The sequence below is a fragment of the Nicotiana tomentosiformis genome, chromosome 4, assembly GCF_000390325.3.
Source record: "Nicotiana tomentosiformis chromosome 4, ASM39032v3, whole genome shotgun sequence".
Taxonomy (NCBI): Eukaryota; Viridiplantae; Streptophyta; class Magnoliopsida; order Solanales; family Solanaceae; genus Nicotiana; species Nicotiana tomentosiformis.
In genome coordinates this window covers 12,573,594-12,601,091 of record NC_090815.1, presented here as the reverse complement: position 1 = coordinate 12,601,091, position 27,498 = coordinate 12,573,594, and the positions used below count along the sequence as shown (strand labels likewise).

At 38.9% G+C, this 27,498-nt stretch overlaps 2 protein-coding genes and 3 non-coding genes across 5 annotated transcripts; 1 reads left to right on the top strand and 4 right to left on the bottom strand.

Annotated features, from left to right (window-relative positions):
- The first annotated feature begins 14,316 nt into the window (after positions 1-14,316).
- On the top strand, positions 14,317-20,117 carry LOC104113984 (probable pectate lyase 4). The gene is made up of 5 exons (XM_009624324.4): positions 14,317-14,660; positions 17,188-17,539; positions 17,622-17,832; positions 17,916-17,984; positions 19,627-20,117. The coding sequence occupies exons 1-5, from the start codon at positions 14,534-14,536 to the stop codon at positions 19,876-19,878; spliced, it is 1,011 nt and encodes a 336-aa protein (XP_009622619.1). The 5' UTR covers positions 14,317-14,533; the 3' UTR covers positions 19,879-20,117.
- An 846-nt stretch (positions 20,118-20,963) lies between these two features.
- On the bottom strand, positions 20,964-23,653 carry LOC104113976 (large ribosomal subunit protein uL29-like). Its single transcript, XM_009624317.4, has 4 exons — positions 23,527-23,653; positions 23,251-23,386; positions 21,365-21,521; positions 20,964-21,218 (listed from the first exon to the last, which is right to left on the bottom strand). The coding sequence occupies exons 1-4, from the start codon at positions 23,528-23,530 to the stop codon at positions 21,144-21,146; spliced, it is 372 nt and encodes a 123-aa protein (XP_009622612.1). The 5' UTR covers positions 23,531-23,653; the 3' UTR covers positions 20,964-21,143.
- LOC117280988 (small nucleolar RNA snoR109) lies at positions 21,780-21,872 on the bottom strand. The gene has a single exon (XR_004511579.1). It is a non-coding gene; the product is annotated as a small nucleolar RNA snoR109 (small nucleolar RNA).
- On the bottom strand, positions 22,198-22,287 carry LOC117280984 (small nucleolar RNA snoR109). The gene has a single exon (XR_004511574.1). It is a non-coding gene; the product is annotated as a small nucleolar RNA snoR109 (small nucleolar RNA).
- LOC117280987 (small nucleolar RNA snoR109) lies at positions 22,650-22,739 on the bottom strand. Its single transcript, XR_004511578.1, has one exon. It is a non-coding gene; the product is annotated as a small nucleolar RNA snoR109 (small nucleolar RNA).
- Positions 23,654-27,498: the final 3,845 nt, after the last annotated feature.

Sequence of the window (27,498 nt, the reverse complement as noted above, 5' to 3'; positions counted from 1 at the left end):
AGATTTGACCGGTTTGAGGTAAGTAACGATTGTAAATCTAGTTCTGAGGGTATAAAACCCCGGATTTTTGTATCATTCTACTATTTTTAGTGACGCACATGTTAGGTGACGGGCGTGTGGGCGTGCACTGTTGGGGATTGTGACTTGGCCTGTCCCGTAGCAACTGTAAAGTTGCATACTTTGTTGAAACTATATGATACTTATATGATTTAGAAAGAGTTTCTGTAAATTGGGTTGAATGCCATGTTTGGGCCTTGTGCCAGTGTTGTTTGCACCCTTAGGGGCCTTTTCTTATTATCCTCTCACTGTTTTCGATTGAAAATCTATACTCAGTCATGATTATACATGTTTACCGCATAACTCAGTTTTATGACTCTATTTTGATGCATACAAATGTTTTGGGCCGAATGCCCTGTTTTACTGAAATGCCCGAGTGGCTTGTGAGGTTTATGACTGAGTGAGGTCGAGGGCCTGATTTGGGAGGATATTTATGGGATCGGGCTGCACGCCGCAGCATGTTGCATATTTATGGGATCGGGCTGCATGCCGCAACATGTTTGATATCGGCCGAGGGCCTGAGTGATTTTTGCCATGATTTGGCTTGATATAGCGCTTGAGCTGAAGGAGCCCCTCCAGAGTCTGTACACACCCTCAGTGAGCGCAGGTACCTACTGAGTGCGAGTGCTGAGTAACTGGGAGAAATGAGTGATTGAGAGGTATGCCCGAGTGGCAAGAGTGATTGTGAGATATGCCCGAGTGGCAAGAGTGATTGTGAGGTTTGCCCGGGGACTGTTTATGATTTCTTCATTTTTACTGACCTTTGCATTTTTCCTCTGTTTGAAAAACTGTTGAAAAATATCTTTAAATGATTTTTCTGGAACCGGGTTTAAACGATATGATTTGATTCAAACACTGATTTTTAAAGCATGTTGTACTTACTGAATTTTTGTGATATGAACTTGATATGCTTTATTACTCGTCACTACTGCTCAGTCTTTATTTATTGTTGTTACTTACTGAGTTGGCGTACTTACGTTACTCCCTGCACCTTGTGTGCAGATTCAGGTATAGCTGGACACGGTAGCGGTTATTGATTGTTTTGGTTGCAGATTTTTTATGGAGATTGCAAGGTAGCTGTTTGGCGATCGCAGCCCCTGCTCTTCTCCCTCTTATCTTCCTCTAGTTGTATTTAGCTATTTCCAGGCTGAGTTAGCCTTGATATTGTTAGACAGATTGTAGTAGATGCTCATGACTAGTGACACCCCGATGTCGGACTTTTCCTTCCGCACTTTTATTTTAATCGTAATTCCTTTACAAAGGTTTTTGTGTTAAATAACATTGAAATTATCTTTGAAATGAAAATATCGGTTTGTTTTGGAAATGAGTCGACTTGCCTAGTTCTACGATAGGCGCCATCACGACAGGGGTTAGTTTGGGTCATGACAGATTGGTATCAAAGCCTAGGTTACGTAGGTCTCACGAGTCATGAGCGGGTTTAGTAGGGTCTTGCGGATTGGTACGGAGACGTCTGTACTTATCTTCGAGAGGCTGCAGAACCTTTAGGAAACTCCACATTCTTGAATTCTTGTCGTGCAAATCTGTTGATTCTAGTAACTAAACATCTGTTGTTTCATTCTCTCACAGATGGTGAGGACTCGTGCTACCGGTCAGGAGGGCCAGCCACCAGTACCACCAGTCAGGGCCGCAAGAGGCCGAGGCCGTGGTAGGGGGAGAGGTGCAGCCCGTACAGCAGTTGGGGCAGTACCTGCAGATCCACCGGTTGTCCCAGATCAGGACCAGGTTCCAGTTGTTGATGCACCAGCTTAGGCACCACCTGTGCCTATTGTGATTCCAGTCCTTCAGGAGGCCCTAGCTTAGATTCTAACAGCGTGTACTGGCCTTGCTCAGGCAGTCTCTATTTCGACGGCCGCAGCCACTTCTCAGGCCAGGGGAGGCACTCAGACTCCCGTCGCTCGCACACCCTAGCAGGTTGTTCAGGGACTTCAGACTCCGGAGGCACCACCAGCCCAGCTGGTTGTAGTTGCTCAGGATTATGTGGTTCCTACTATGCCTGAGGATGATCAGCGTAGGTTGGAGAGGTTTGGGAGACTCCAGCCACCACCTTTCAGTGGCACAGAGAGGGAGGATGCTTAGGACTTTTTGGACAGGTGTCAGAGGATACTCCGTACTGCTGGTATTTTGGAGACTTGTGGGGTCTCATTCACTACCTTTCAGTTTTTTGGGGTTGCACTCAGATGGTGGGAGACTTACGAGAGGCATAGGCCTATTGGCGCAGCACCCGTTACTTGGCAGCAGTTCTCTGTGGTCTTTTTGGAGAAGTTCGTGCCTCGATCCCGCAGAGAGGAGCTGCGCAGAAAGTTTGAGCTGTTTCGCCAGGGTGATATGTCTGTGACACAGTATGAGATGCGGTTCTCCGAGTTGGCCCATCATGCGATCTTGTTGGTTCCCATAGACAGGGAGAGGATCATGAGGTTTATTGATGGTCTCACTTATCAGCTACAGTTGCTCATGACCAGAGAGAGGGTTTAGGGTGCTACTTTTGATGATATTGTCGACATTGCTCGGCAGATTGAGATGGTTCGCGGTCAGGAGAGGGTTGAAAGGGAGGCCAAGAAGCCTCGTGGTCAAGGTGGATTCAGCGGTGCTCCTTTTGGGGGTCAGTCCCAACACGGTAGAGGTCATCATTTTAGACATGCTCAGTCAGCTCAGCCATTTCATCGTGGTGCATCATCTGGCCATGGTTCTCACAGTTCTCATCAGGGCCACTCATCACTTAGTGCCCTTCCAGCACAGAGTTCGTCCCGTGCTCCACCTGTTCAGGACTCTTCCATGCCAGGTTCTTCTACTAGTCATCCCAGTGCTAGGGGTTCCTTTCAGTTTCCGCCACCAGCAGCAGGGAGTTGTTTTGAGTGTGGGGAGCTTGGACATATGTGGAGGCATTGTCCTCGTCGTCATGGAGGTCTATCTCAGCAGAGGAGTCAGCCTCCGACTTTAGCACCAGTTACCTCACCACCCGCCTAGTCAGCTCGGGGTGGAGGTCAGTCAGCTAGGGGTCGCCCTAGAGGGGGAGGTAGATCAGGGGGTGGCCAGGCCCGTTTCTATGCCCTCCCTACCATACCAGATGTTATTGCTTTAGATGCTGTGATTACAGGTATTGTCTCAGTTTGCCACAGAGATGCCTCAGTATTATTTGACCCTGGTTCCACATATTCATATGTTTTCTCGTATTTTGCCCATTTTCTGGATATTCCCCATGAGTCTCTAGTTTCTTCTGTTCATGTATCTACTCTTGTGGGTGATACTATTATTGTGGACCGCATATATCGGTCATGTGTGGTGACTATTGGGGGTCTAGAGACCCAAGTTGACCTTTTGCTGCTCAGTATGGTCGACTTTGATGTGATATTGGGTATGGATTGGTTATCTCCATGTCATGATGTTCTAGATTGTCACGCTAAGATGGTGACATTGGCTATGCCGGGAATTCCGAGGGTTGAGTGGAGCGGTTATGTAGATTATGTACCAAGTAGGGTGATTTCATATTTGAAGGATCAACGCATGGTTGAGAAGGGTTGCCTATCTTATTTGGCTTTTGTGAGGGATGTTAGTGCAGAGACTCCTATCATTGATTCTGTTCTGGTGGTACATGATTTTTCGGATTTGTTTCCTGCAGACCTGTCGGGCATGGCGCCTGACAGGGATATTGACTTTGGTATTGATTTGGTGCCGGGCACTCAGCCCATTTCTATTCCACCGTATCGTATGGCACCGGCGGAGTTGAAGGAATTGAAAGAACAGCTTCAGTAACTCCTTGATAAGGGGTTTATTTGGCCTAGTGTGTCACCTTGGGGTGCACCGGTTCTATTTGTGAAGAAGAAGGATGGTTCCATGAGAATGTGTATTGATTACAGTTGAACAAGGTCATAGTCAAGAACAAGTATCCTTTGCCTCGTATTGATGATTTATTCGACCAGCTTCAGGGAGCGAGGGTGTTCTCCAAGATTGATTTGAGGTCCAGTTATCACCAGCTGAAGATTCGGGATTCAGATATTCTTAAGACAGCTTCCAGGACCCGATATGGCCATTATGAATTCTTGGTAATGTCTTTGGGATGACCAATGCCCCAGCAGCATTCATGTATTTGATGAACAGTGTATTTCAGCCCTATTTGGACTTATTCGTTGTTGTATTCATTGATGATATCCTGGTGTATTCTTGTAGTCACGAGGATCACGCTCAGCATTTGAGGATTGTATTACAGAGATTGAGGGAGGAGAAGCTTTATGCAAAGTTCTCCAAGTGTGAGTTTTGGCTCAGTTCAGTAGCATTCTTGGGACACGTGGTGTCCAGTGAGGTTATTCAGGTGGACCTGAAGAAGATAGAGGCGGTGCAGAATTGGCCAAGACCGTCCCCAGCCACGAAGATTAGGAGCTTTCTTGGTTTGGCGGGTTACTATCGTCGCTTTGTGGAGGGATTTTTATCTATTGCATTGCCCTTGACCAAATTGACCCAAAAGGGTGCTCCATTCAGGTGGTCGGATGAGTGTGAGGAGAGCTTTCAGAAGCTCAAGACTACTTTGACCACAACTCCAGTGTTAGTTATGCCATCAGCTTCAGGTTCTTACACCGTGTATTGTGATGCCTCAAGGATAGGCATTGGTTGTGTTTTGATGCAGGAGGGTAGGGTGATTGCCTACGCCTCGCACCAGTTGAATACCCATGAGAAGAACTATCTTGTCCATGATCTTAAGTTGGCAGCCATTGTTCATGCCTTGAAGATTTGGTGCCATTATCTGTATGGGGTTCATTATGAGATCTATACTGATCATCGGAGTCTGCAGTATCTGTTAAAGTAGAAAGATCTTAATTTGCGTCAGCGGAGATGGTTGGAGCTTCTTAAGGACTATGATATCACTATCTTATACCATCCGGGGAAGGCTAATGTGGTGGCCGATGCTTTAAGTCGTCGGGCAGAGAGTTTGGGGAGTTTAGCATATCTTCCAGTAGCAGAGAGACCTTTGGCATTGGATGTTCAGGCCTTAGCGGGCCAGCTTGTCAGATTGGATATTTCGGAGCCTAGTCGGGTATTGGCTTGTGTGGTCTCCAGGTCTTCTCTTTATGACCGTATCAGGGAGCGTCAGTATGATGACCCCCACTTGCTCATTCTTCAGGACAGGGTTCAGAGAGGTGATGCTAGGGATGTGACTATTGGTGATGACGGCGTGCTAAGAATGCAGGGCAGGATATGTGTGCCTAATGTTGATGGGCTTCGAGAGTTGATTCTTGAGGAGGCCCAAAGCTCGCGGTATTCCATCCATCCAGGTGCCGCAAAGATGTACCAGAATTTGAGGCAGCACTATTGGTGGAGGCGGATGAAGAAGGATATAGTTGGGTTTGTGGCTCGGTGTCTCAACTGTCAGCAGGTTAAGTATGAGCATCAAAGACCGGGTGGCTTGCTTCAGAGATTAGAGATCCCAGAGTGAAAGTGGGAGCGGATCACCATAGACTTTTTAGTTGGGCTCCCACGGACTTCGAGGAAGTTCGATGCTATTTGGGTTATTGTGGATTGGCTGACCAAGTCCGCGCACTTCATTCCAATTGGTACTACTTACTCTTCAGAACGGTAGGCTGAGATTTACATTCGAGAGATTGTTCGCCTGCATGGTGTTCTAGTTTCCATCATTTCAGATAGGGGCGCTCAGTTTACATCGCAGTTTTGGAGGGCAGTACAGCGAGAGTTGGGTACTCAGGTTGAGTTGAGCACAACTTTTCACCCTCAGACGGACGGGTAGTCCGAGCGCACAATTTAGATATTGGAGGACATGTTGCACGCTTGTGTCATTGACTTTGGGGGTTCATGGGACCAGTTTCTGCCACTCGCGGAGTTTGCATATAACAACAGTTATCAGTCGAGTATTCAGACGGCTCCGTATGAGGCTTTATATGGGAGGAGGTGTAGATCTCTGGTTGGATGGTTTGAGCCGGGTGAGGCTAGGCTCTTAGGTACAGACTTGGTCCAGTAGGCATTAGATAAGGTGAAATTGATTCAGGAGCAGTCTCGGCAGAAGTGCTACGCGGATAGGAAGGTCTGTGATGTGTCTTTTATGGTTGGGGAGAAGGTTTTGCTGAAGGCATCACCCATGAAGGGTGTTATGAGGTTTGGGAAGAGGGGCAAGTTGAGCCCCCGGTTCATTGGGCCTTTTGAGGTGCTTCAGAGGATAGGAGAGGTGGCTTATAAGCTTGCCTTGCCACCCAGTTGGAGGGTGATATGACTTATGATGTGGAGACGGTGGCTATTTTGGATCGGCAGGTTTGAAGGTTGAGGTCAAAGGATATAGCTTCAGTGAAGGTGCAATGGAGAGGTCAACCTGTGGAGGAGGCCACCTGGGAGACAGAGCGGGAGATGCGGAGCAGATATCCACGCCTATTCGAGACTCCAGGTATGTTTCTATACCCATTCGAGGACAAACAGATGTTTAAGAGGGGGAGGATATGACGACCCGGCCGGTCGTTTCGAGAGTTATAGCCCCATTTCCCTCATTTCTACTTCTTTTTTTTTATTCAGCTATATTATGTTATATCAGGTTAGTTGGTTCGGGACCGGAGTGGTTTCAGAGTGAATTGAGACACTTAGTCTCTTAAGTAGAAACTTAAGTTGGAAAAGTCAACTGGATATTGACCTATATATAAACGATCTCGGATTTGAATTCTGATGGTTCCGTTAGGTGATTTTGGACTTAGGAGTGCGTTCGGAATGTGATTTGGAGGTCCGTGGTAGAATTAGGCTTGAATTGGCAAAATGAGAAATTTTGTGATTTCTGTCGGCAGTGAAAAATTTGATATCGGGGTCGGAATGGAATTCCGAAAGTTGGAGTAGGTTCGTAGTATCATTTGTGATGTGTGTACAAAATTTAAGTTCATTCGGACGTGGTTTGGTTGGTTTCGGCATTGGTTACCAAATTTGAAAATTTAGAAGTTCTTAGGCTTGAATCCAAGGGTAATTTGATGATTTGATGTTGTTTTGAGTGATTCGAAGGTTCGACTAAGTTGGTATGTTGATACATGACTTGTTGGTATTTTTGGTTGAGGTCCCGAGGGCCTCGGAGTAATTCCGGGTGGTTAACGGATTTGTCGAAGTTGGAAAATGCAGCTGAAGCTGCTGCTACTGCTATATTCGCACCTGCGGAAGAAAGAGTCATAGGTGCGAGGCCACTGGTGCGCGTGGGGAGTTCGCAGGTGCGGGCAATGCTGGGCTAAGCAGGTTGCGCAAGTGCGAGTGGGAGGTCGCATATGCGAGCCCGCAAGTGCGAAACCTGGGGTGCAGATGCGGAAAGGGGAATGCTGGGCAGGCTTCACAGAAGCGGAAGAAACGCGCAGGTGCGCTTTCGTAGGCGCGAGAATTTGCTGCGCAGATGTGGAAAAATGTGAGGCCAAGGCTGGAGCGCAGGCGCGAAGGATTTGGCCGCACCTGCAAGCCCGCATGTGCGAGGCCTGGAGCGCCGGTGCGGAAGCTACGGAATTAAGTGGAGTTCGCGGATGCGGTGCCTTGACCGCATGTGCGGTCCCGCAGGCGCGGAAAAAGAGCCCGCAGGTGCGAAAAACCTAGGCAGAAACCATAAATAGAACCCTTCGCAAATTTGGTTCATTTCCACCATTTTTCAAGTCGGTTTTTGGAGCTTTTGGAGTGATTTTTGAAGGGTGATTCAAGGGCTATCAGTGAGGTAAGTTGCTTGAGTCCTAATACTCGTATATATGGTGATTTCCCATTGTTAAATCATGTAATTAGTGAAAATGAGGGGTTAGGGCTTGGGATTTTTGGAGAAGTAATTTAAGGATTTGAAGGATCAAACGATGTCAAATTTTGATGAATATGGTATGGTTAGATTCGTGAGTGAATGAGTTTTCTAGTTTTGTGAATTTTGTCAGATTTCGAGATGTGGGACCGGGGGCCAGGTTTGAGCCAATTTTGGGTTTTGGTCTAATTTTGTAGCTTTTCCATTGGAATTCATTCCATTAGCATATATTGATGGTATTGTACTGATTGTGAATAGATTTGGAGTATCTGGAGGCCGAGTCCAGAGGCAAGAGTATTGCGGGGTAGAGATTTGACTAGTTTGAGGTAAGTAACGATAGTAAATCTAGTCTTGAAGGTATGAAATCCCGGATTTTTGTATCATTCTACTATTTTTAGTGACGCACATGCTAGGTGACGGGCGTGTGGGCGTGCAATGTTAGGGATTGTGACTTGGTCCATCTCGTAGCAACTGTAAAGTTGCATACTTTGTTGAAATTATATGATACTTATATGTTTTAGAAAGAGTTTCTATAAATTTGGCTGAATGCCATGTTTGGGCCTTGTGCCAGTGTTGTTTGAACCCTTAGGGGCCGTTTCTTATTATCCCCTCACTGTTTTCGATTGAAAATCTATACTCAGTCATGATTATACATGTTTACCGCATAACTCAGTTTTATGACTCTATTTTGATGCATACAAATGTTTTGGGCCGAATGCCCTGTTTTACTGAAATGCCTGAGTGGCTTGTGAGGTTTATGACTGAGTGAGGCCGGGGGCCTGATTTGTGAGGATATTTATGGGATCGGGCTGCACGCCGCAGCATGTTTCATATTTATGGGATCGGGCTGCACGCCGCAGCATGTTTGATATCGGCCGAGGGCCTGAGTGATTTATGCCATGATTTGGCTTGATATAGCGCTTGAGCTGAAGGAGCCCCTCCGGAGTCTATACACACCCCCAGTGAGCGCAGGTACCTACTGAGTGTGAGTGTCGAGTGCCAAGTGCCGAATGCTGAGTGACTGGGAGGCATGAGTGATTGTGAGGTATGCCCGAGTGGCAAGAGTGATTGTGAGGTTTGCCGGAGGGATTGTTTATGATTTCTTCATTTTTTCTCACCTTTGCATTTTTCCTCTGTTTGAAAAACTATTGAAAAATATCTTTAAATGATTTTACTGTAACCGTGTTTAAACGAGATGATTTGATTTAAACACTGATTTTTAAAGCATGTTGTACTTACCGAATTTTTGTGATATGAACTTGATATGCTTTATTGCTCGTCACTACTGCTAAGTCTTTATTTATTGTTGTTACTTACTGAGTTGGCATACTCACGTTACTCCCTGCACCTTGTGTGCAGATTCAGGTGTAGCTGGACACGGTAGCGGTTATTGATTGTTCTGGTTGCAGATTTTTCTTGGAGATAGCAAGGTAGTTGTTTGTCGATCGCAACCCCTGCTCTTCTCCCTCTTATCTTTCTCTAGTTGTATTTAGCTACTTTTCAGGCTGAGTTAGCCTTGATATTATTAGACAGATTGTAGTAGATGCTTATGACTAGTGACACCCTGATGTCGGGTTTTTCCTTCCGCACTTTTATTTTGATTGGAACTCCTTTACGAAGGTTTTTGTGTTAAATAACATTGAAATTATCTTTGAAATGAAAATATCAGTTTGTTTTGGAAATGAGTCGGCTTGCCTAGTTCCACGATAGGCACCATCACGACAGGGGTTAGTTTGGGTCGTGACACATGCTCCTTCCAAGCCACCTCCAGCTCAGCCCGGAGGCTCTTAGCCTCCCCCTCACGCTGCTCGCTGAGAAGTTTGTAAGAATTTCTTTTCTCTGTGAGCCCTCGGACCTCGGCCTCAAGGCGGTTTAGCTCGTCCCGATATCGGAGAAAGGTCTCATGATGAAGCACCGAGGCCTGCAGACACAAAGAAAAATATTAAGATTATCTATAAATTAGTCCAAGTATGAATTGAAATCTTGAAGAGATATTTGAAGTTACCCGGTTTAGTGCATGTTGTGCTTCATTGAACAGGCAGGGCACATCTACCTCATTCATCTTAGCTTGGTCATCCTGGGTCACCAAGCGTCGAAGATAGCTGGCCACCCCTATGGGGCAGAAAGGATCCGGGCATCCTCCGAAACGGAGATAACGATCGACCGCTTCCGGTCGGGATCCACACTCGGAGCTGGAAATCGGTTGACCAGCTTCGATCTTGAAGAAGGCCCGCTTGTTCTCGAAGAAGGACTTTTCTTAGGCACCTCCAAGTCATCCAACCCGGTAACATCCTCCGTGGCGGTAGAATCCACGCCATCAAAAAAGTCACGGAAGGGGTCGTCCGCTCCGGGGATCCCCTTGTTGGGACGTTCCTTCACCGTCTGAGCCTCATTGTACATGGAGTTAGTGAACGAAGGTGACTCGGTGATGTCGATCACACCGTGTTCTTCCTTTAGGGAGTCGCCCACATCCCGAGAAGCTTCGACCTCCCTAACTTGAGGCAGATCGGCCTCATCTCTCTACGGTTCGGATGTCCCTTGCCCTTCGAGTCGTGACGACACTCAGGCCACCAGATTGAAGTCTTCTTCTTCTTGTTCTTCTTTGGATTCATCACTCAGCCGATAGAGATAATCCAAAGATGGTGCTCGAGCGCTGGTGCTTTCTTTGGATTTACGCACCAGCCTTCTCCTTGGCTTCTTCTTCTCCGAGCTCGGAGAACTCGGAGCCCTTTTTCTTTTCTTCTCTTCACCCTGTCTCGGAGCAGGGGACTCGATAGGGAAATCATCGCTACCGGATGAAGGCCTCATTTTTACATCCTTGGATAAACCTGCAAAAGGAAATAAAACAAGTGAGAACTTAATGATGTAAAAGGGAAACCAAATATTACTCATAAAAGAGATCTCACCGTGCGAACGGGCCTCCCATCGGCCCTTTGAAAGCTCGTGCCACGAAATCTAGGAATAAGGCATTTGTAATACGATGCCCTCGACCCACTCCTTGAGTCGAGGAACTGCATTTGGGACCCCGAGCAATAGCTACACCACCACAGCACACCGAAAAGAAGGAAGGAAAAAAGCGATAAATTAAATTTTGGAAGCAAAATTATACTTACGTGACATGTTCCATTTCTCAGGGAACGGCATGTACTCGGCCGGGATTAAGTCCGAGGTCCTCTCTCGGATGAAACGGCCTAGCCAACTTCGATCTCTACCTTCATCGATACTCGAGAACGGGGCTTTACTGGCTCGACGGGCGAGCTTGATCAGTACCCCCTGGTAGAGTCGGGGATTGTATAAGCGCATGAGGTGGTCGATAGTGAAAGGGCACCATTCGATCTTGCTTACAAAGAAATGGAGGAGGATTACGATCCTCCAGAAATAAGGGTGAATTTGACCGAGGGTTACCTCGTATCTTTTGCAAAAGTCGATGATAACTGGGTCCAAGGGGCCCAGCGTGAAGGGATAAGTGTAAACACTTAAAAATCCCTCGGCGTGGGTGGTGATGGCTTCGTTAGGTTCGGGAACCACCACATGTTTGTCAATCTAGTTACAATCTTTTTTGACTTCGGAGAGAATATCCTCGGTGATCGAGCAGATGTACCTCGAGACCTCCTCGCATCGGCCTGGTACGGAGGAGGGCTTTTCGACCTTAAAATCAGCATTGACCAGGCATCCCCCCCCCCTCCCTAGATGAACATTTTCAGAGGAGGTTCCAGTACTTGTTCCTCGACAACATTACGCGAAATGGTCTTTTCGGTAGCCGGTCGCGAGATAGAAGGAATTTCTTTTTGGGGAACGATTTTTGAAGTCTTCACCATTTCTTTGAAAATGAAGGAAAAAGGAGGAAGTTAAAAGAGTACACTTGATGGTTTGGGATGAAGACGGAACAGAAGTTCTTATAAAAAGATCTCAAATAACCGAAATATAAGTGCCTGAAAATATTAAGATTGCTAAGGTACGAGGGCAGAAGGTTTGAATGTAAAGTTTGAATGAGAAAATGATGGGGTATTTATAGTTTTTCAACGACAGTTTGCATCCAGGAGTGGCCGACCAGCAACTGACAAACATTTAATGCCATTAAGACTTGACTGACGAGATGTTTTGAATGTTTTGTCGTTTCTGTCGTGTGGTGTTGAAGAAAGAATCGGAAGCTCATGTCATTTCTCGTCGTCTACTCTTCGAAAAACAAGGGTACTATCTGTATACGATAGAGATCGAGTTCGCCTACGACATGAAAGGACAAGCTCGGAACATGACAATGCAAGACTGAAGATCGGCCCCGAGTCACACCGGACTAGAACCCGGGGTCAGGACACCTGCCTTCGAGAACATTGAGTTCGAGACCCCGGAGTCGACCCTAGCCCCGAACGAGCTCTAAGAAATATTGTTAGCATAAACAACAGAAGACCGAAATATCCTTAACCGGGCAGATGTTGCGGCGGGAATCTCGGCGCGTATCAGTAAGGAACCGGCAATAAGTAAATCAAGGGATTTTTACCTTTTATAGAATTGTACCTAAAATAGGACTCATCTACTATATAAAAGGGGGTCTGATAATTCATTGAAGAGATGGTAACACACATTCCAAAGCAATACATCATTATTTTTTCTCTTTAAGCTCTTGTTCTTCTGTGTCCTGACACCGATCGAAGCGTACCTGGCTCGAGGGTGATTAACCTGCCAAGGCTAATACTGTTCAATTCGTGTGGTTTGCATTTACTTTACCATTATTTATTTCAATTGCAATCTAATTTATTATTTTGTGTCAAATTAGTCCACATATCCTTAAAATTACTTACAAATTCAATTGTTATCCGATTTTGAGGGTAAACAAGTAGATTTCAGAAGTTCAACAGGTTGTCATAGAGATCCTTTTTTGCATCAAATAACTTTAAAGATAATTAGAAGAAATTGTTCATAATAAATTAGTAACAGTGGTTATTAGATAGTTAACCAGGTATAAAAAGTTTAGTAAGTTAAAGTATCACTTCTGAATATCAAAGGGGAGTACCAACCTAAATCTTAAAACTAAGTACCAAAGATGTGAGCCAGATGTTTGACAATAAATTCAATAATAGAGCCAAAGTGCCACTGTTGAAAAGTTTATTTGATGTTTGACATGGTGGAATTACTGAACATTCAACATCCAGTTGTGCTTTAAGGGGTAGTTTGGTAGGGTGTGTGGATAATACTGAATAGGATGTATAATAATGCTAAGAATAGAATTAGTAATGTTGGAATTAGATAAGTCGGGATTAGTTATGCTGGATTTATTTCTTATTGACTGTTTGATTTAGTGTATTAAAAATAACATGCATTGCACAATTTTTTTTAAAAAATTATTTCTTTACAAAAATATCCAACAAAAACTTTGGAAAGGATTTGAAAAAGGTGTTGAAATAGCAATTCTATCTTTATATTGTATAGCTAATGTCAGGTTTGCTATATATAAAAATAATACTGAATATAGTGCATAACTAATACAGGTATTAGTTATATATAATTTGAAAAATACTATCAAACGAGGGATTAATAATATGAAAGCTAATACATATATTATTTTCCTTAATACATCTTACCAAACAACTCCTAATGGTACTCTTTCAATCCCTGTTTAATATTCACCGAACACATAAATGCATAAAGAAACCAATAAAGATATACAATAACATGTTATAACTACTTTCTCAAGCCATTTAAGATATTAGTAAAGATTGATCCTTATGTTTCCAACTGCAATATCTTTGAAACCTGTTTATTATTGTCTCTCTATTTTCTCAGGTTCTTCACCGATTGGTACAAAGGCAACTTATATATATGTTAGAAACTAATTCAAAATTTTAACTTGATAGATTTAATATTTAAAAAATTTAGTATTAAACTGAATTCATTATACTTCTAAAATTATAGGTTCGGTTCTAATATTTATTTAGAATTTTTGTAGATTTTCACATAACAATTTATATTCTGTATAAAAAATATTAGATTCGGATAAATATGATGCTATAGCAATATGAATCCTCAATCATCATGTTTCACCATTTAAACTTATTGGTCATTCAAACAAAGTCTTACGTTAATAATAGATGAAAAGATTGGAATTCTACATAAAAATCCAGTAAATATTTTTCATCCTAAATTTTCTTTTTGGTTCATGGTGGAAAAAATTGAGTCCTAACACTAAACACCACAAAATCAGAATTATATTCTAGTATTCAACTTCAATTAATATAAGAGTAAACTACCATAAGTTCATATCGAGGTGTTATTGGCCAATTAATGTACGACTCATTATGTAAATATATTATATACAACGCGCAGAAATTAAACACGTCTAGAAAATATGTGACCTGGATGATAAAGTCTTTTATTTCTTGAATTAGAAATATTAGAATTTCCTTTTGATAGAGAGCCCTTTATTCTTTCTCTTTTTCTTTTTCATCAGCCCTTTATTCTTTTACACATTTTCCACACAAATCTAAATTAGTCATATGTGTAAATGTAGAATAATGGTTATTTATAGTAAAAAATCTGTTGCCAATTTAAAGGTCTCCAATTTAGAAGGCTAAACTCTCAACTGTCTGTGCCGTACTTATAAATCTCTTTTGATGTGACCAATCCAAATATTCTTATTTCATTTTCCGGTTCAACGGCCTGCTAAAATTTACCGGTTTAACGCCAAAAGCTAGAGCTAAGTAAAAACTAAATTACTGCTTAGCAATGGCGGTGTTACCATATTCTGATGTAGATTCGAGCTTAAAAGCTCTAGCCGGTCGAGCCGAAGGATTTGGCAGGTTTTCCATCGGTGGTCTAAACGGTCCGGTCTATTCCGTCACTACATTGGCCGGTTTGTTCCTCCTCCTCCTCCTCCTCCATTGATCAAAAGTGAATTATAGATATCGTGCTTTAGGAATAAGAACTGCGATCATTATTAATTTTGTATGTAAAAGCAGATTGATATGATAGAATAATTCTCCAGTTTTCTGAAAGAAAAATATAGAGTACTTTTAATCCTTTTTATTTGCATTGGCATAATAATTGATTGGAGGCCGTAAAAAAAATTTAAAACAAAAACTTTGTATATATTTTTATTTGAAGTTTATTTATCTAGCTTTTTGAAATGTAAAGTTAAGTAATAATTTTGTTTATAATCAATTTCTTCTAATTATTTTTTACAATTAATAATATGTATAGATAATCTATTTAATTTATCTCGAAACATTGTTGATCTTAAAGTAAAATTTTATCAATTTTAATTTCTTCAGAATTATTTCCGTATATGCAACTAGTATAAAAATCGTTAATATTATTCTATAAGCAATATATGCATTTGAAAAAGAATCAAGTCCTCTTATATGATTAAGTACATTGAATTATCAATTAGAGTATTATCTTCTAATTATATAATTTCTTTAACAGTTTTAATTTGAAAAATAAGTCTAAATCGTCAATATCAATTGACTATTATGTTTTTAAGGAACTCTCGAGGTTAATGCAATATTTTTAACCACTAAATAGAAATCAAAAATATTTTCATATGCATTGAATTATTCAAATATAATAAAATTTTCTTTTCATTTTCTTAAAATATACTTTTTTATTTTAAAATGCTTAACTTTTTGAAAAAAATTAATTCATAAACCTACTACTAGCAAAAAATGAGGCCCCCAAAATTATGGGGCCTAAAGCCTTTGCTTTACTTGCCTTACCTTAAGGCCGGAACTGACATAATATTAGCATGAAATGAGTTTGATAGAAGTAACATGGTCAGTGAGGATTCATGTAGTCGACCTCACTTGTTTGGGGCTGAGGTATTTATTCGGCGTTATACCAATTTAATAAATACATAACATGTGGTTTTTATATACACTCTTATGACTTAATCTGGTTAAGTTAATATATATTTTCATCTCAATTGTCACTTCACTATGATAAATTAATGTGCTTTGGTGTAAACACGGGGTGTAAGTAATTTTTTCCCTTGTCTGACTTTTATTCCCTGTTATATGATTCAATTACTCTCTCTGTTTCATTTTATGTGACACTATTTTCTTATTAATCCGTTCAAAAAGAATAACATATTTATATATTTAAGACAATTTAACTAAACTTTCCATTTTACTATGAATGAAAAGTTTTTATAGCCGCACAAATGTTATGGCATGTTTAAGAGTACAAACGTCAAAAGTCGTATAGCCACACAAATTTTATAGCATGTTTGAGACCACAAGTTTCAAATGTCTTCCTTTGATTCTTAAAGTCAATGTCAGATCAAATTATATCACATAATTTGAAGCTAAGGATTAACTTTTAGACATTGTTTCAGCTCTAATGCTCAGAAAGTATCCTCAGAACACTGTCCCGCTATCCTTATGACATGTACTACTTGTAGGATTACTGTATGTCACCTATCCAACCAAATAGCAAAACGATCCACAAAATGATTTCATAAGGTAAAACATTTCTCGAAAAACATTTTCACTCTAAAACTTTTTCTCCATACCAGATGCACTTTCAGGTATTTAATGTGCATGAAATTGGAACTGCTTATCTGAATTAAGATATGATTAGCACCAAACATTGTAGCTATAGTTAAGCTGGTATAGTGTATGTAGGTTTAATGAGGTATATTCTTTATATAGGTTGTCTAAACAAGTTGATAATCTGTTCAGAAAAATTTAATTTCTGCGAAAAGGTTAAAGAATCGGTTATCTAAAAAGGGTTAATGAAGGTTGATCAAATTCTCACTTCGGATAATTTTCCACATGAATTTGGATAGTAGTAACTATTATCCCCCTCGGATTAACTTGTCTAGAATGTAGAAAATGTCATGTGAATAAATACTATTTCTTTCTCATCAGTTAATGGTGAGAATGGATTGTTTTTTGGTAATTTTACACTCTGGATTCTGCTGGATAACAAAAGGCCTTATACATTATCTGCTCGGCATCCAGGGGTCACGGACCGACCACAGAACCTTGTTTAATAAGTGGAATGCATTAGCTGTCCGCTCTCAGGTTTCTTGTTATAAGGGGGGTGGATCGTCTCAGTATGTCTTCGCCTAACAAAGAATTATTTTACATTCTAACTAATAGTATGCTGTTTTTCTATTCCCTTCTTGTTCTCCTAACAAAGAAAAGATGACTTTATTTTAGAGGATGTACAACTTAATAATCTTTATAAAAAACAAAAAAGTAGTAGAACTTGAATCTGTTGGTGCTTATTGTGCATAAACATGGTTTGCTCTTAAGAACTTAATTTGGGCATCCAAAAGATTGAGACATGTCAGTTTGTAGTTAAAATGTCATATGTTACTCATCTAGGTGGAGTAGGTAGCTTCCAAAAGTTAACACCATCCACTTTCTTGTTTGTAGATGATGGTTCAGGATCACTTCGTGATGGATGCCGTAAGAAAGAACCACTATGGATTGTTTTTGAAGTTTCAGGCACCATTCATCTCGCGTCTTACCTACGTGTATCATCTTATAAAACTATTGATGGCCGTGGCCAAAGGATAAAACTCACTGGCAAAGGCTTACAACTGAAGGATTGTGAGCACATAATCGTATGCAATTTGGAGTTTGAAGGTGGCAGAGGTCATGACGTTGATGGCATTCAAATAAAACCAAATTCTAGGCACATTTGGATAGACCGATGTTCTCTTCGTGATTATGATGATGGGCTAATCGATATAACCAGACAAAGCACAGATATCACTATTTCTAGGTACTGGTAGCTGTTTCTCGGATTCTGTACATTGAGATAATTTCCACGGCAGATTAATGATCCTAAGGAATGTTTTCTGCAGATGTTATTTTGCTCAGCATGATAAGACAATGCTTATTGGAGCAGACCCGTCTCATATTGGTGATAGATGTATCAGAGTGACCATCCACCATTGCTTTTTTGACGGGACACGGCAGAGGCAACCTCGTGTTAGATTTGGAAAAGTTCATCTGTACAACAATTACACTAGAAATTGGGGTATATATGCTATTTGTGCCAGCGTAGAATCACAGGTAAATTTGCTTCTTCCTGGATGCAGTTTGATGCATGTTAATAATTTATAACTAAGTATATTGTTTGCCATTGTTGATTCCAGATACATTCCCAATGCAACATATATGAAGCTACACAGAAGAAAAAAGCTTTTGAATACTACACAGAGAAGGTAATGCAATGCCTTTTAATTAGCGCAGCATCACTATCTTTGTTTTTTCAAGGTGAAGGTTTTATCTTTTACAGATGGTTTTCTTAGTCCTTTTGCAACCCAAATTGATACATTGATACATTGTTCAGTTATAGTGTACGTTGAAAGTGGTTTTTTTTGTTTTACTATTTTCCTCTAATAGTTTCTCTAGTTGTTCGATAAATTTATTCTGCCTTTGAGTACTTGAAGAAAGTATTCTCTATTTGTTAGAAGTTGTAGCGTGCTCAAGATTTGATCCTTTAACATAATGTTTGGGAAATCTTTTAGTCCAAATTGAATAAGGCAAGTACAACCAATTTTGCCAGTTCTAGTTCTCGGAGTATTTAATTGACATTTGGGAGAATCTTGATTTAAAGAGGAGACTTGAGACATATTAGTTTTGCTTCAGTGGATACTTGGAGCAAACCCAATTTTGCATCAAGTTTTTCCAAAGATATGCTGATCTCTTGGTGTTGTTTTTATTATATATTATGAATTATTTATTATGTCTGTTTCATTTTAAAATTACACCATGTAAGTCGCACTATTTTTTTTTATTTTTTTTTTGAATCATGGTTCCTAAATTTATCAGGCTAAGATTAAATAAATCCTAAAGTGCTTGATGTTAAAGATGGATCACATGTGAGTTAGATTGACTAGATCAGAATTGCTTGTACTAGATTAGAGTTGGATTTATCCCCAAGGATATGGTTCAGTGATTGGAGATTCCGGGTTTGAGTTCCAGCTACAACACTCAGTATGAGCCTATCCACTTCACCCTTAGCAGGTAAGATTACAATGACACTTGTGGTTGTAGCAGGCTGGTCAGTGGATCAATTGAGGTGTGAGCAAGCTGATCCGAACACCGCTATGATAAAAAAGAAAAATGATTTGTAAAAATTGGTTTGATCAAGTGTAATCCTATTCCTATTGTGAAAATTACTACTTGGAAAAAAACAACCTTATTTTGAATTTCTTTTTGAGAATAAACCTTGTTGTGAAAATTCCCGAACAGAGTCTTCCCCTGAAAAATATCATACTTACTTTTTAGTCTCCATGCTTCTCTTATTTGGTATAGAAGTGTCATTGGTACCCTAACTTTTTCAATGAACCAGAAGCTGAAAACTTGTTGAGCTCTCTCATATCCCTATAATTACTGAGTACGTTAGTTCCTACTGTTATATGGCACCTTGGGGATCATGGGGCATAGTTGGAAAGAAGCACATGACTCTAGTTGTGGGTAAAAGATGTTGACTGCCATTATGCCATAAAATGGCCTTTACAATTATCCTTAGGCTCAAGGACAATAGCACATGGAATTAGGCTAACATATTTGAGCTATAGTAATTTTACATCAATTCTCGTTCTATCTCCTCCAGACCCCACTTGTGGGATTATACTGGGTATGTTGTTGTTGTTGTTGTCTCGTTCTATCTCCTACCAAAAAAGACCAAGCTTAGAGTGCCGTTTGGTTTCAATGTTGGAGTGTTGGGGCTTTTAATGTGTCAAAAAGAATATTAATTTTCTTATTTCTCCTAACTACTTATATACCAAATATATTGCTGTTATGAAGGGTCTTTATATGCTTTCCTTTTCGGTTTTTGAATCGTTTTTGGTTATTTAGGCAGCAGATAAGGAAGAAGCAAGGACAGGTTTAATCAGATCTGAAGGGGACTTGTTTCTCAATGGAGCTCAGGGAATATTGTTAACAGGTGTTGGTGAAGAGTGTGTTTTTCATCCAAGTGAATTTTACCCTGTCTGGACACTGGAACCTGCCTCAGACTCCCTCAAAGCTGTTCTCCAGATCTGCACAGGTTGGCAATCTATTCCCCGGCCACCTGAAGTGTGTGCTGATCATATGAAACCTGCATGCTAGTTTCTTCCGGAGGCGGATGTAGTACTTTAATTATGGTTCATAAGAACCAAGTAACTTTGGCTCAGAGCTTGTATATGTGTTGAAAAGTTTACTAAATAAGAACAGATAATTTATCTCGAACCTAGTAAATCAAATGAATTGTGGTAGAATTCTGGACTTGAACCCATAAAGTTCAAATCTTGTTTCTACATTTGGCCTATCTATATCTAATGTTATATATGTGCCTTTTTCGGTTCTCATCTCGTCAAACTCAGGTGAAATTGATATCCTATGTGAGAGTGTCAAATTATGGATTACTACATAATATCAACTTTATTTTGTATCATATTTGTTGGTGCTTTTACATTTTGGCCAAAGGCTTTAATTTTTATCAGACTAGTTAATATCTGATGTGGAAGTCAGGTCGTATACACTACACCCTTTACATGCTTAGTCTTGTAAAACTTGTACCCTTAAGAGTTGAGACTACTATACATATCACTCAGTTAATCAACTCTTTTAAGTTCAAAGGGAGTCTATTAAGCTCGTTAATCTTCGGAGAAAACAGGCTCGTTAATATCGGTATGTTTGGCCAAAATCTATAACTTCTTAAAATTAGGGAATTTGCTCCCTTAAATAGTGGAGTCTTTGGGATAGCTGAAGATTTAAAGCAAAAAAGCTGAAGATTTGAAAATTCACTTGACATAAATCTTCAGACATCGAATATTCATCTAAGAAAAAAAATCTAAAGTTGAATGAGGAAATTCAAACGAATACCAACTTCAAAAAATTATTTGGAAGTTCCAAGAAGATTGAAAGCATAAAAGTTGAAGATTTGAAAATTCACTTGACATACATCTTCAGACATCGAATATTCACCTTACAAAAAAAATCAAAAATTGTATGAGGAAAATTCAAACGAATACCAACTTCAAAAATTATTTGCAAATTTCAAGAATTCCACAAAAAGTCTTCACTTAGTAAACCCAACAATTACTTACTTTAAATGAGTGACGGACAAACTGAACAATATTCTAACACCAGTAAGGCATAGAGTATATGATAAGAAATTTTCAATGGCATTGAACCACTAATAACAAACAGGCTATTCAACATAAAATAGTCATTACTACCAACATTCTGAACAAATGAAGCTCCATATTGGTCATGTATCAAATGTCAAAAGCACCAGATGAAACAAAGCAAAACAAAATTTGTATTGCTGACAAGTTCGACAAGTAATTTTGATCCAAAAAACAAAAATCTCAGCAGAAGTAGATCCTATCCTAAACTTTGATAGCATATTTTCTTATGGGGAAATACATCTCCTTCTTCTTCTCTCTCTCTGTCTTCAAGGATGCCTGCAGTCATAAAGAAAATAAGTCATCAAATTGTTAGTTTATCTTTCTGGTTGGCGTTACAAACTTCATTCACTAAGAAAAACAAAAATCCTTAGCACTCCGATTAATGAGATGGAATATTAAGAGCAGATATAGACGAAAGATACCTGGTGCTTAGTCAAACGTCTGCGGATTGCCCTTGTTTTCTTGGGGCGAAGGTCAAGAGGCAAGTACTTCTTGTTCTTGTAAGCTTCCCGAAGAACTGACTTTTGCTTTTGTGAGATCACAGTCAAAACCTGTGCAATCGACAACCTTACCACCTTTCTGCATTCACAAAATCACTCAACATAAACTCAAGGAAAAGCATAACAGATGGAAACAGTAAACAATCACTTCTCTACTCATTTGTATACTTGTCATATCATTGTATTTCTCACTTTAGATACTCCTCTTATTTTAACTTGCATCCCCACACCCTCAAGAACACCAGACTCTTAGGTGTCACGAGGATAATCACAAATAGAAAGCCTGAATAGACAATCTTCAATATGTATGCAAAACATAAGAAGTTCAGTAAGCAGATAATGTAAGTAGTTCGGTAAGCAGATATGTCAACAGATTTATTTAACAACCGGCCAGTATAACTTCTCAAATATATTCATATAGCTACAGCCACCATGGCTCAAGATGAAAGGCACACAACTAAACCCTCCTCTTGGTACAATGTAGCTTCAATAAACAAGCAACATTCCGTCAATGAAATCCATCAACAGATTATGTAAACATATAGATCAGTTAGTCAGTTACGGTAAAAAATACTACTATACTCAATTGAATACTTCGCATCATAATGTTGTATTTCTCACTTTAGGTACTCGTATTTTAACTTGCGTCCCAACACCCCAAAGGAACACCAGATACAAAGCCATCTCTTAGGTGTCTCAAGGATAATCACCAATCTTCAGTGTGTATGCAAAATGTAAGTAGTTTAGTAGGCAGAAAATGTAAGAAGTTCGGTAAGCAGATATGTCAACAGATGTATAACAACCGGCCAGTAAACTTCTCAAAAATATTCATATAGCTACAGCCACCATGGCAGTTAAGATGAAGGGTACCCAAGTTAACTCTCATCTTGGTACAATGTAGCTTCTATAAACAAGACAACCTTCTGTTAATGACATCCGTCAACAGCTTGCTTTAACATTTAGATCAGTTACTATTTGTTGCTATGGCAAATAATCACTACTCTACACAAATTAAATACTTGTCATCAAAATATTGTATTTCTCATATTTAGATACTCCTCTTCTTTTCACCTGAACCCCCCAATCCCCCCCCCCCCAAAAAAACACCCAATACAAGGTAACTCTAAGTTGTCTCAAGGATAATCACCAATAGCAAGCCTGATTAGACTACCTTCAGTGTGATGCAAAACGTAAGAAGTTCAGTAAGCAGTATAAGAAGTTCGGTAAGCAGATATGTCAACAGATTTATAACAACCGGCCAGTAAACTTCTCAAAAATATTCATATAGCTACAGCCACCATGGCAGTTAAGATGAAGGGTACCCAAATTAACCCTCATCTTGGTACAATGTAGCATCTATGAACAAGACAACCTCCATTCAAAGAGACCCATCAACAGCTTATGTTAACATATAGATCCGTTACTATTTATTAATATGGCTTCAATTAACACAGCCTTCTAAAGAAAGACTTGACAACCACATACATCAGCAGCTACTGCAGGGATGGCAATGCAGTGTGGAGGATCTTTGAAACTTTGTATGGTGAGGTTCTTTTACTTTCTATATCCCTATTCATTATGTTTTAATTTTCTGAATTCTTATTATTTATATACAACATTTGATAAGAAAATGCTAACAAAATCTACCATAGACCAAAAGTACATAAACTACCTGCTTTATGCTTAGGCAACACGTCTCACACGATATGTACATTTAAAAACAAAATCACATTAACTAAAATTACAAACAAATTAGTACCCATCAACAATTTTTTATTGCAAGGATTAACTACAGAGGAGGGAAATACATTTTGGATAGCTTGTTAGGGGCACCACCGGTGACTTTAGCAACACGGAGAAGGGCAAGTTCAGCCTTCAGATCCTTCAACTGAGCCAACAGCTCTGTCTTCGACTTGCCCCTCAGCTCATGAACCTTTATTCTCGCTGCATTTCACACAAAACAAAAATTAATCTCAAGCAGTTAATACAAATCAAAAATCACAAAACACTTTTTAGAAATCATTTGAAGATGAAGAAAATTGAATCTAAAATATGAAACTGAGTGAGTTTGAAGATGCGCGTACCCATGGCTGCTCCTTTGAGGTTACTGCTTAGAAGCTGAAGAGGATTTAGGGTTTTTGGGTACAATGGCTGAACCGTGAATATATATAGTTTTGACTGAGTATCTTATTTGGGCTGGACTTCGGTTCCAAAATAAAAGTTGAGGCCCATTTTGGCTCAAATTCAGTGATAGGCCCATTACTTTACTGCTTCCATAACTCCGTTACATTATACACTAATTAACCTAAATAGCCGCCTACGCAATTATTTAAATTAAAATTAGCAGGATGATATATAATATATGTATAATCTATGCATAGCATATATATAATCGTGTATAATCATCATATATTAAATGTATACTGGCTAGAAAAATAAACAATAAATCTAGTCAGCTATTTGCGTAAAAATCTCATTTATTATTCTGCTGGTACTGCCACAAAGTAATCCCAACATTAGTTCATGATAGAACTTACACAGTTTATAGGTTTAATGTGTTACAGTACCGGCCCAAGGGTGAAGCTACTAAAGTAGCTACTTTGGGCCATAATATTTGGGGCCTCAAATTTTCCTAATAGGTTATATGTTAGTTTATTCTTAAAAGGGAACCTTACAGAAATGACCCAAAAAAAGTCTTAACTTACCAACCTCTAGTCATTAATCATAGACTTACTAAAACTAGCCAAGCACATATTAAAATTAAAAACCCAAAGAAATAAGGTTCATTCTCTCCAAGAATCACACACAAAGATCTCCTTCCATATTTTTAAGCGTGATTAGCAACATTAGATGCAAGACGAAAGGATAATTTCATGGATGATGTAATAAATAAGGTGATGAAATACAATATATATATATATATATATATATAAAATTTACGTAAAGGGGGACTTTTTTCCATGGGTATGGTTGAGATTCATTGAAAACATATAAATGGGTCAATATACAAAATTTGAGAAAGATTTGAGGTGATTTGGACTGATTTGGTATCAAAATTCATAGTTAAAATCTAGTTCAAAAATTTTTTCTGCGACACATGTATCAAACATATATCACAGTAGGTATACATGGATATACATGTGATACATATTTGATACAAATATGATACATATGTGATACACAAATGATACACAGAGTGATACACCTATTATTTTTTCATGTTCATCCTCTACTTCGAATTTTCAATTCAAACCACCTCAAAACTCCACCAAATCATCCCAAAAGTGAGATTCAAGTTTCTTAAGATGTACCCAATCTATTCTAATAACACTCATTCATAAGAAAGCAAAAATTTGACCTTCTTTGCTTACAAATAGTTATTTGGCTAATATTAGTAATATTTTATGAATTGACCAATTTTTGTAATAAGCTACTTATAAATGGACATAGCTGGTATTTTCCTAATATTTAGTATTTTAAATGAGAAAGTACATATTTTCATAATTAAAAAGTAAGATAAAATTGTTGATTGTAAATTGAGAAAAGAACCTTTTTTTTCAAAATCAATCTCCGGACCATAAATTGAGAAAGAATTCGATTATTAATTCATAACTCAAAAAAAGGTTGAAACTTTATTGCAATTGCAAAATGTGCCCTTGATAAATTTTTAGCAAACAATAAAATATTAAATTATAAAGTATATCTCAATAGAGATTAAATGGACCAGATAAAGTTATTAATAACTTTACATTAAAAAACTAGAAAAAATAGAATTTAAATGAACTTATATATGAAACATTTTTTTTTTTTATTAAAAAAAAAGCCTTTCATTGAAGTTTTGCTTTAGGCCTTAGTGTGTCAAATGGCTAGGGTCAGTTTGGACGAATTGAAATGAGTTGATTCTATTAGATGAGTCGTAACATAATCTTAAGAATTTACTTATGTCAAAATAAATTGGGTCAAAGTTGATTTAGGTAACAAGTACCACCAAAGGATGTGGTGCAGTGGATGAGACTACTCTTCCCTTAACTAGAGGTCTCGGGTTCGAGCCCTAGATATGAAAAAATCCTTGGTAGGGAGCGCTTTCCCCCGAATGGGTCCCTACGCGATGCGAATCTGGATATAGTCGGGCTCCAATGCGGGTATTGAATACCGGGTGAAAAACCAAAAAAAGGGTAACGAGTCAAAAACATTAGCGGTTCAACTAAAAATTGGGATGAGCGAGTTAGATTTCTACAGGTTAAAATGATGCTTACAGGTTGTCAAATGATAGATTAAATCATGTTCTGATGCGATAAAACATGTTTTGAGTCAATAAACAAGTATTGACTTAATCAACTAGTCCAAATACTCGAGTCAAAGTAGGTTAGTTCAAGATCAAAATTGATACCTCTAATTTGAAGTGGCGATCAATAATATTAAGATAAATTATATTTCACTTTGAAATTACCTTACTTTATTGGGAATCTTAGGCAAATACCCAGACGACAGAAAAAATTTACCCCCCCTACCCACAAATGTTTTAAATACCCATAAAGCCAACCAAGCCAAATCAAGTTAAGTCAAGCCAAACCAAGTCAAATCAAGTTAAGTCAAGCTAAGTCACGCGGGTTGGTAGGGTAATTATTTTTTGTTGGCTAGGTATATATTGTTGTAATTAGTTTTCAAATATAGAAAAGAGTAATTATTTTACGCTCAATGGGTATTTTGCATAAGAGAAATTTTCATAAATCACTATAGTTTATAGCCTAATAACTACAATTTGCCTAATTATCATTCGTAGCTACTGTTCAATTATTACTAACTTGTATTACTTATATTCAAACGCGCAACGAATACTGCTTGTATCAATTGCATTCGTTTACGCAATGAATACAACTTGTATCAAATGTATTCGTTCGCGCAATTATATTCATTAGTGCAATGAATATAATATGTATCAACTGTAACCAAGGCGAAGTACAATGATGTTTATAAAGGATACATCGTATATAGGGGTGTATACAAAGGATACATATTTGTTCGTGCAACGAATACAACTAAGGCGAAATACATAAATGCATAAAAGTAAAATATTCTTGTTGAGATTCAAACTCAAGACCTTCACTAGCTAAAGCATGCGCTCTAACCAACTAAACTATAAGAGCTTGTTTCTCTCTTATTTTATTTCAAAACAATTAAGCTATTATTTTATGGATTTGCTATAAAATTTAAAATATAACTACGAATGGTAAATACAGTGTAAATGTTTGATGTATAACGTAATTTTTCCTTTGCATAATTTGCTCTACTTTATTGGCGTTGGGAATGGTTTTTTATTGAAGTAGGCCTCTCTCAATGAGCCTAAACGGATATTAATTACTGAAGAATTGACACTATTTAGCCACTTTTAATAGTCTTATCTAGGATATATCCATTAGTTATAATGTCTTAAAAGTGTAAGTATTTTGTTTTTGCACTTCTTTTTCTTCTTCTTCTTCTCCCATATTTCTTCTTGACTGTGGCATCTGGACTTTTGATGAATACTCCTGACTTAGCAATAAGGTGGTGAAAAAGCTTCAAATTTATGGTGATTGCATAACGCCAGAGTGATAGTATGCTTCAAATGTGGTTCAAGCTTGAAATAGCATTGAAATTCAAACTTCAAGATTCAAATTCAGGTCATTGGAAGAAATATGTGTTTTCAATAGGAAAATCTTACGGGAATGTATATAAAAAGAAGATATTCTTTACCAACAACTAGACAACTATGAAAGCAAATCTGCTCTAACGCAGTATACAAAAGCCAAAAACGAAAGTAAGCAAAGTAGATCCCAAGGTAAGCTTCAAAGATAGAGTACTTGAAAATCAACTATTTGAGTCTATGGATTTCATCTCCTCGGTTGAAAAACAAAGACTTTACAAACCTTGGACCAAAACACTAATTATCAAACTAATAGGTAAAAGAATGGGTTATAACATTCTTCTCACCAAAATACAAAAAATCTGGAACACCTCTGACCCACTAAATCTTATAGACCTTGATAATGATTTTTACCTTAAAAGATTTTTATCGG

Coding starts and splice junctions, on each gene's coding strand:
- LOC104113976 (XM_009624317.4), bottom strand. Junction 21,522..23,250: donor CCTAACAAGCTATCCAAAAT/GTATTTCCCTCC, acceptor TTGTGAATGCAG/AAAGGTGGTAAGGTTGTCGA. Junction 21,219..21,364: donor GACGTTTGACTAAGCACCAG/GTATCTTTCGTC, acceptor TTATGACTGCAG/GCATCCTTGAAGACAGAGAG.
- LOC104113984 (XM_009624324.4), top strand. CDS start 14,534: ATGGCGGTGTTACCATATTCTGATGTAGATTCGAGCTTAAAAGCTCTA. Junction 17,833..17,915: donor GTGCCAGCGTAGAATCACAG/GTAAATTTGCTT, acceptor TGTTGATTCCAG/ATACATTCCCAATGCAACAT. Junction 17,985..19,626: donor TTGAATACTACACAGAGAAG/GTAATGCAATGC, acceptor TTGGTTATTTAG/GCAGCAGATAAGGAAGAAGC.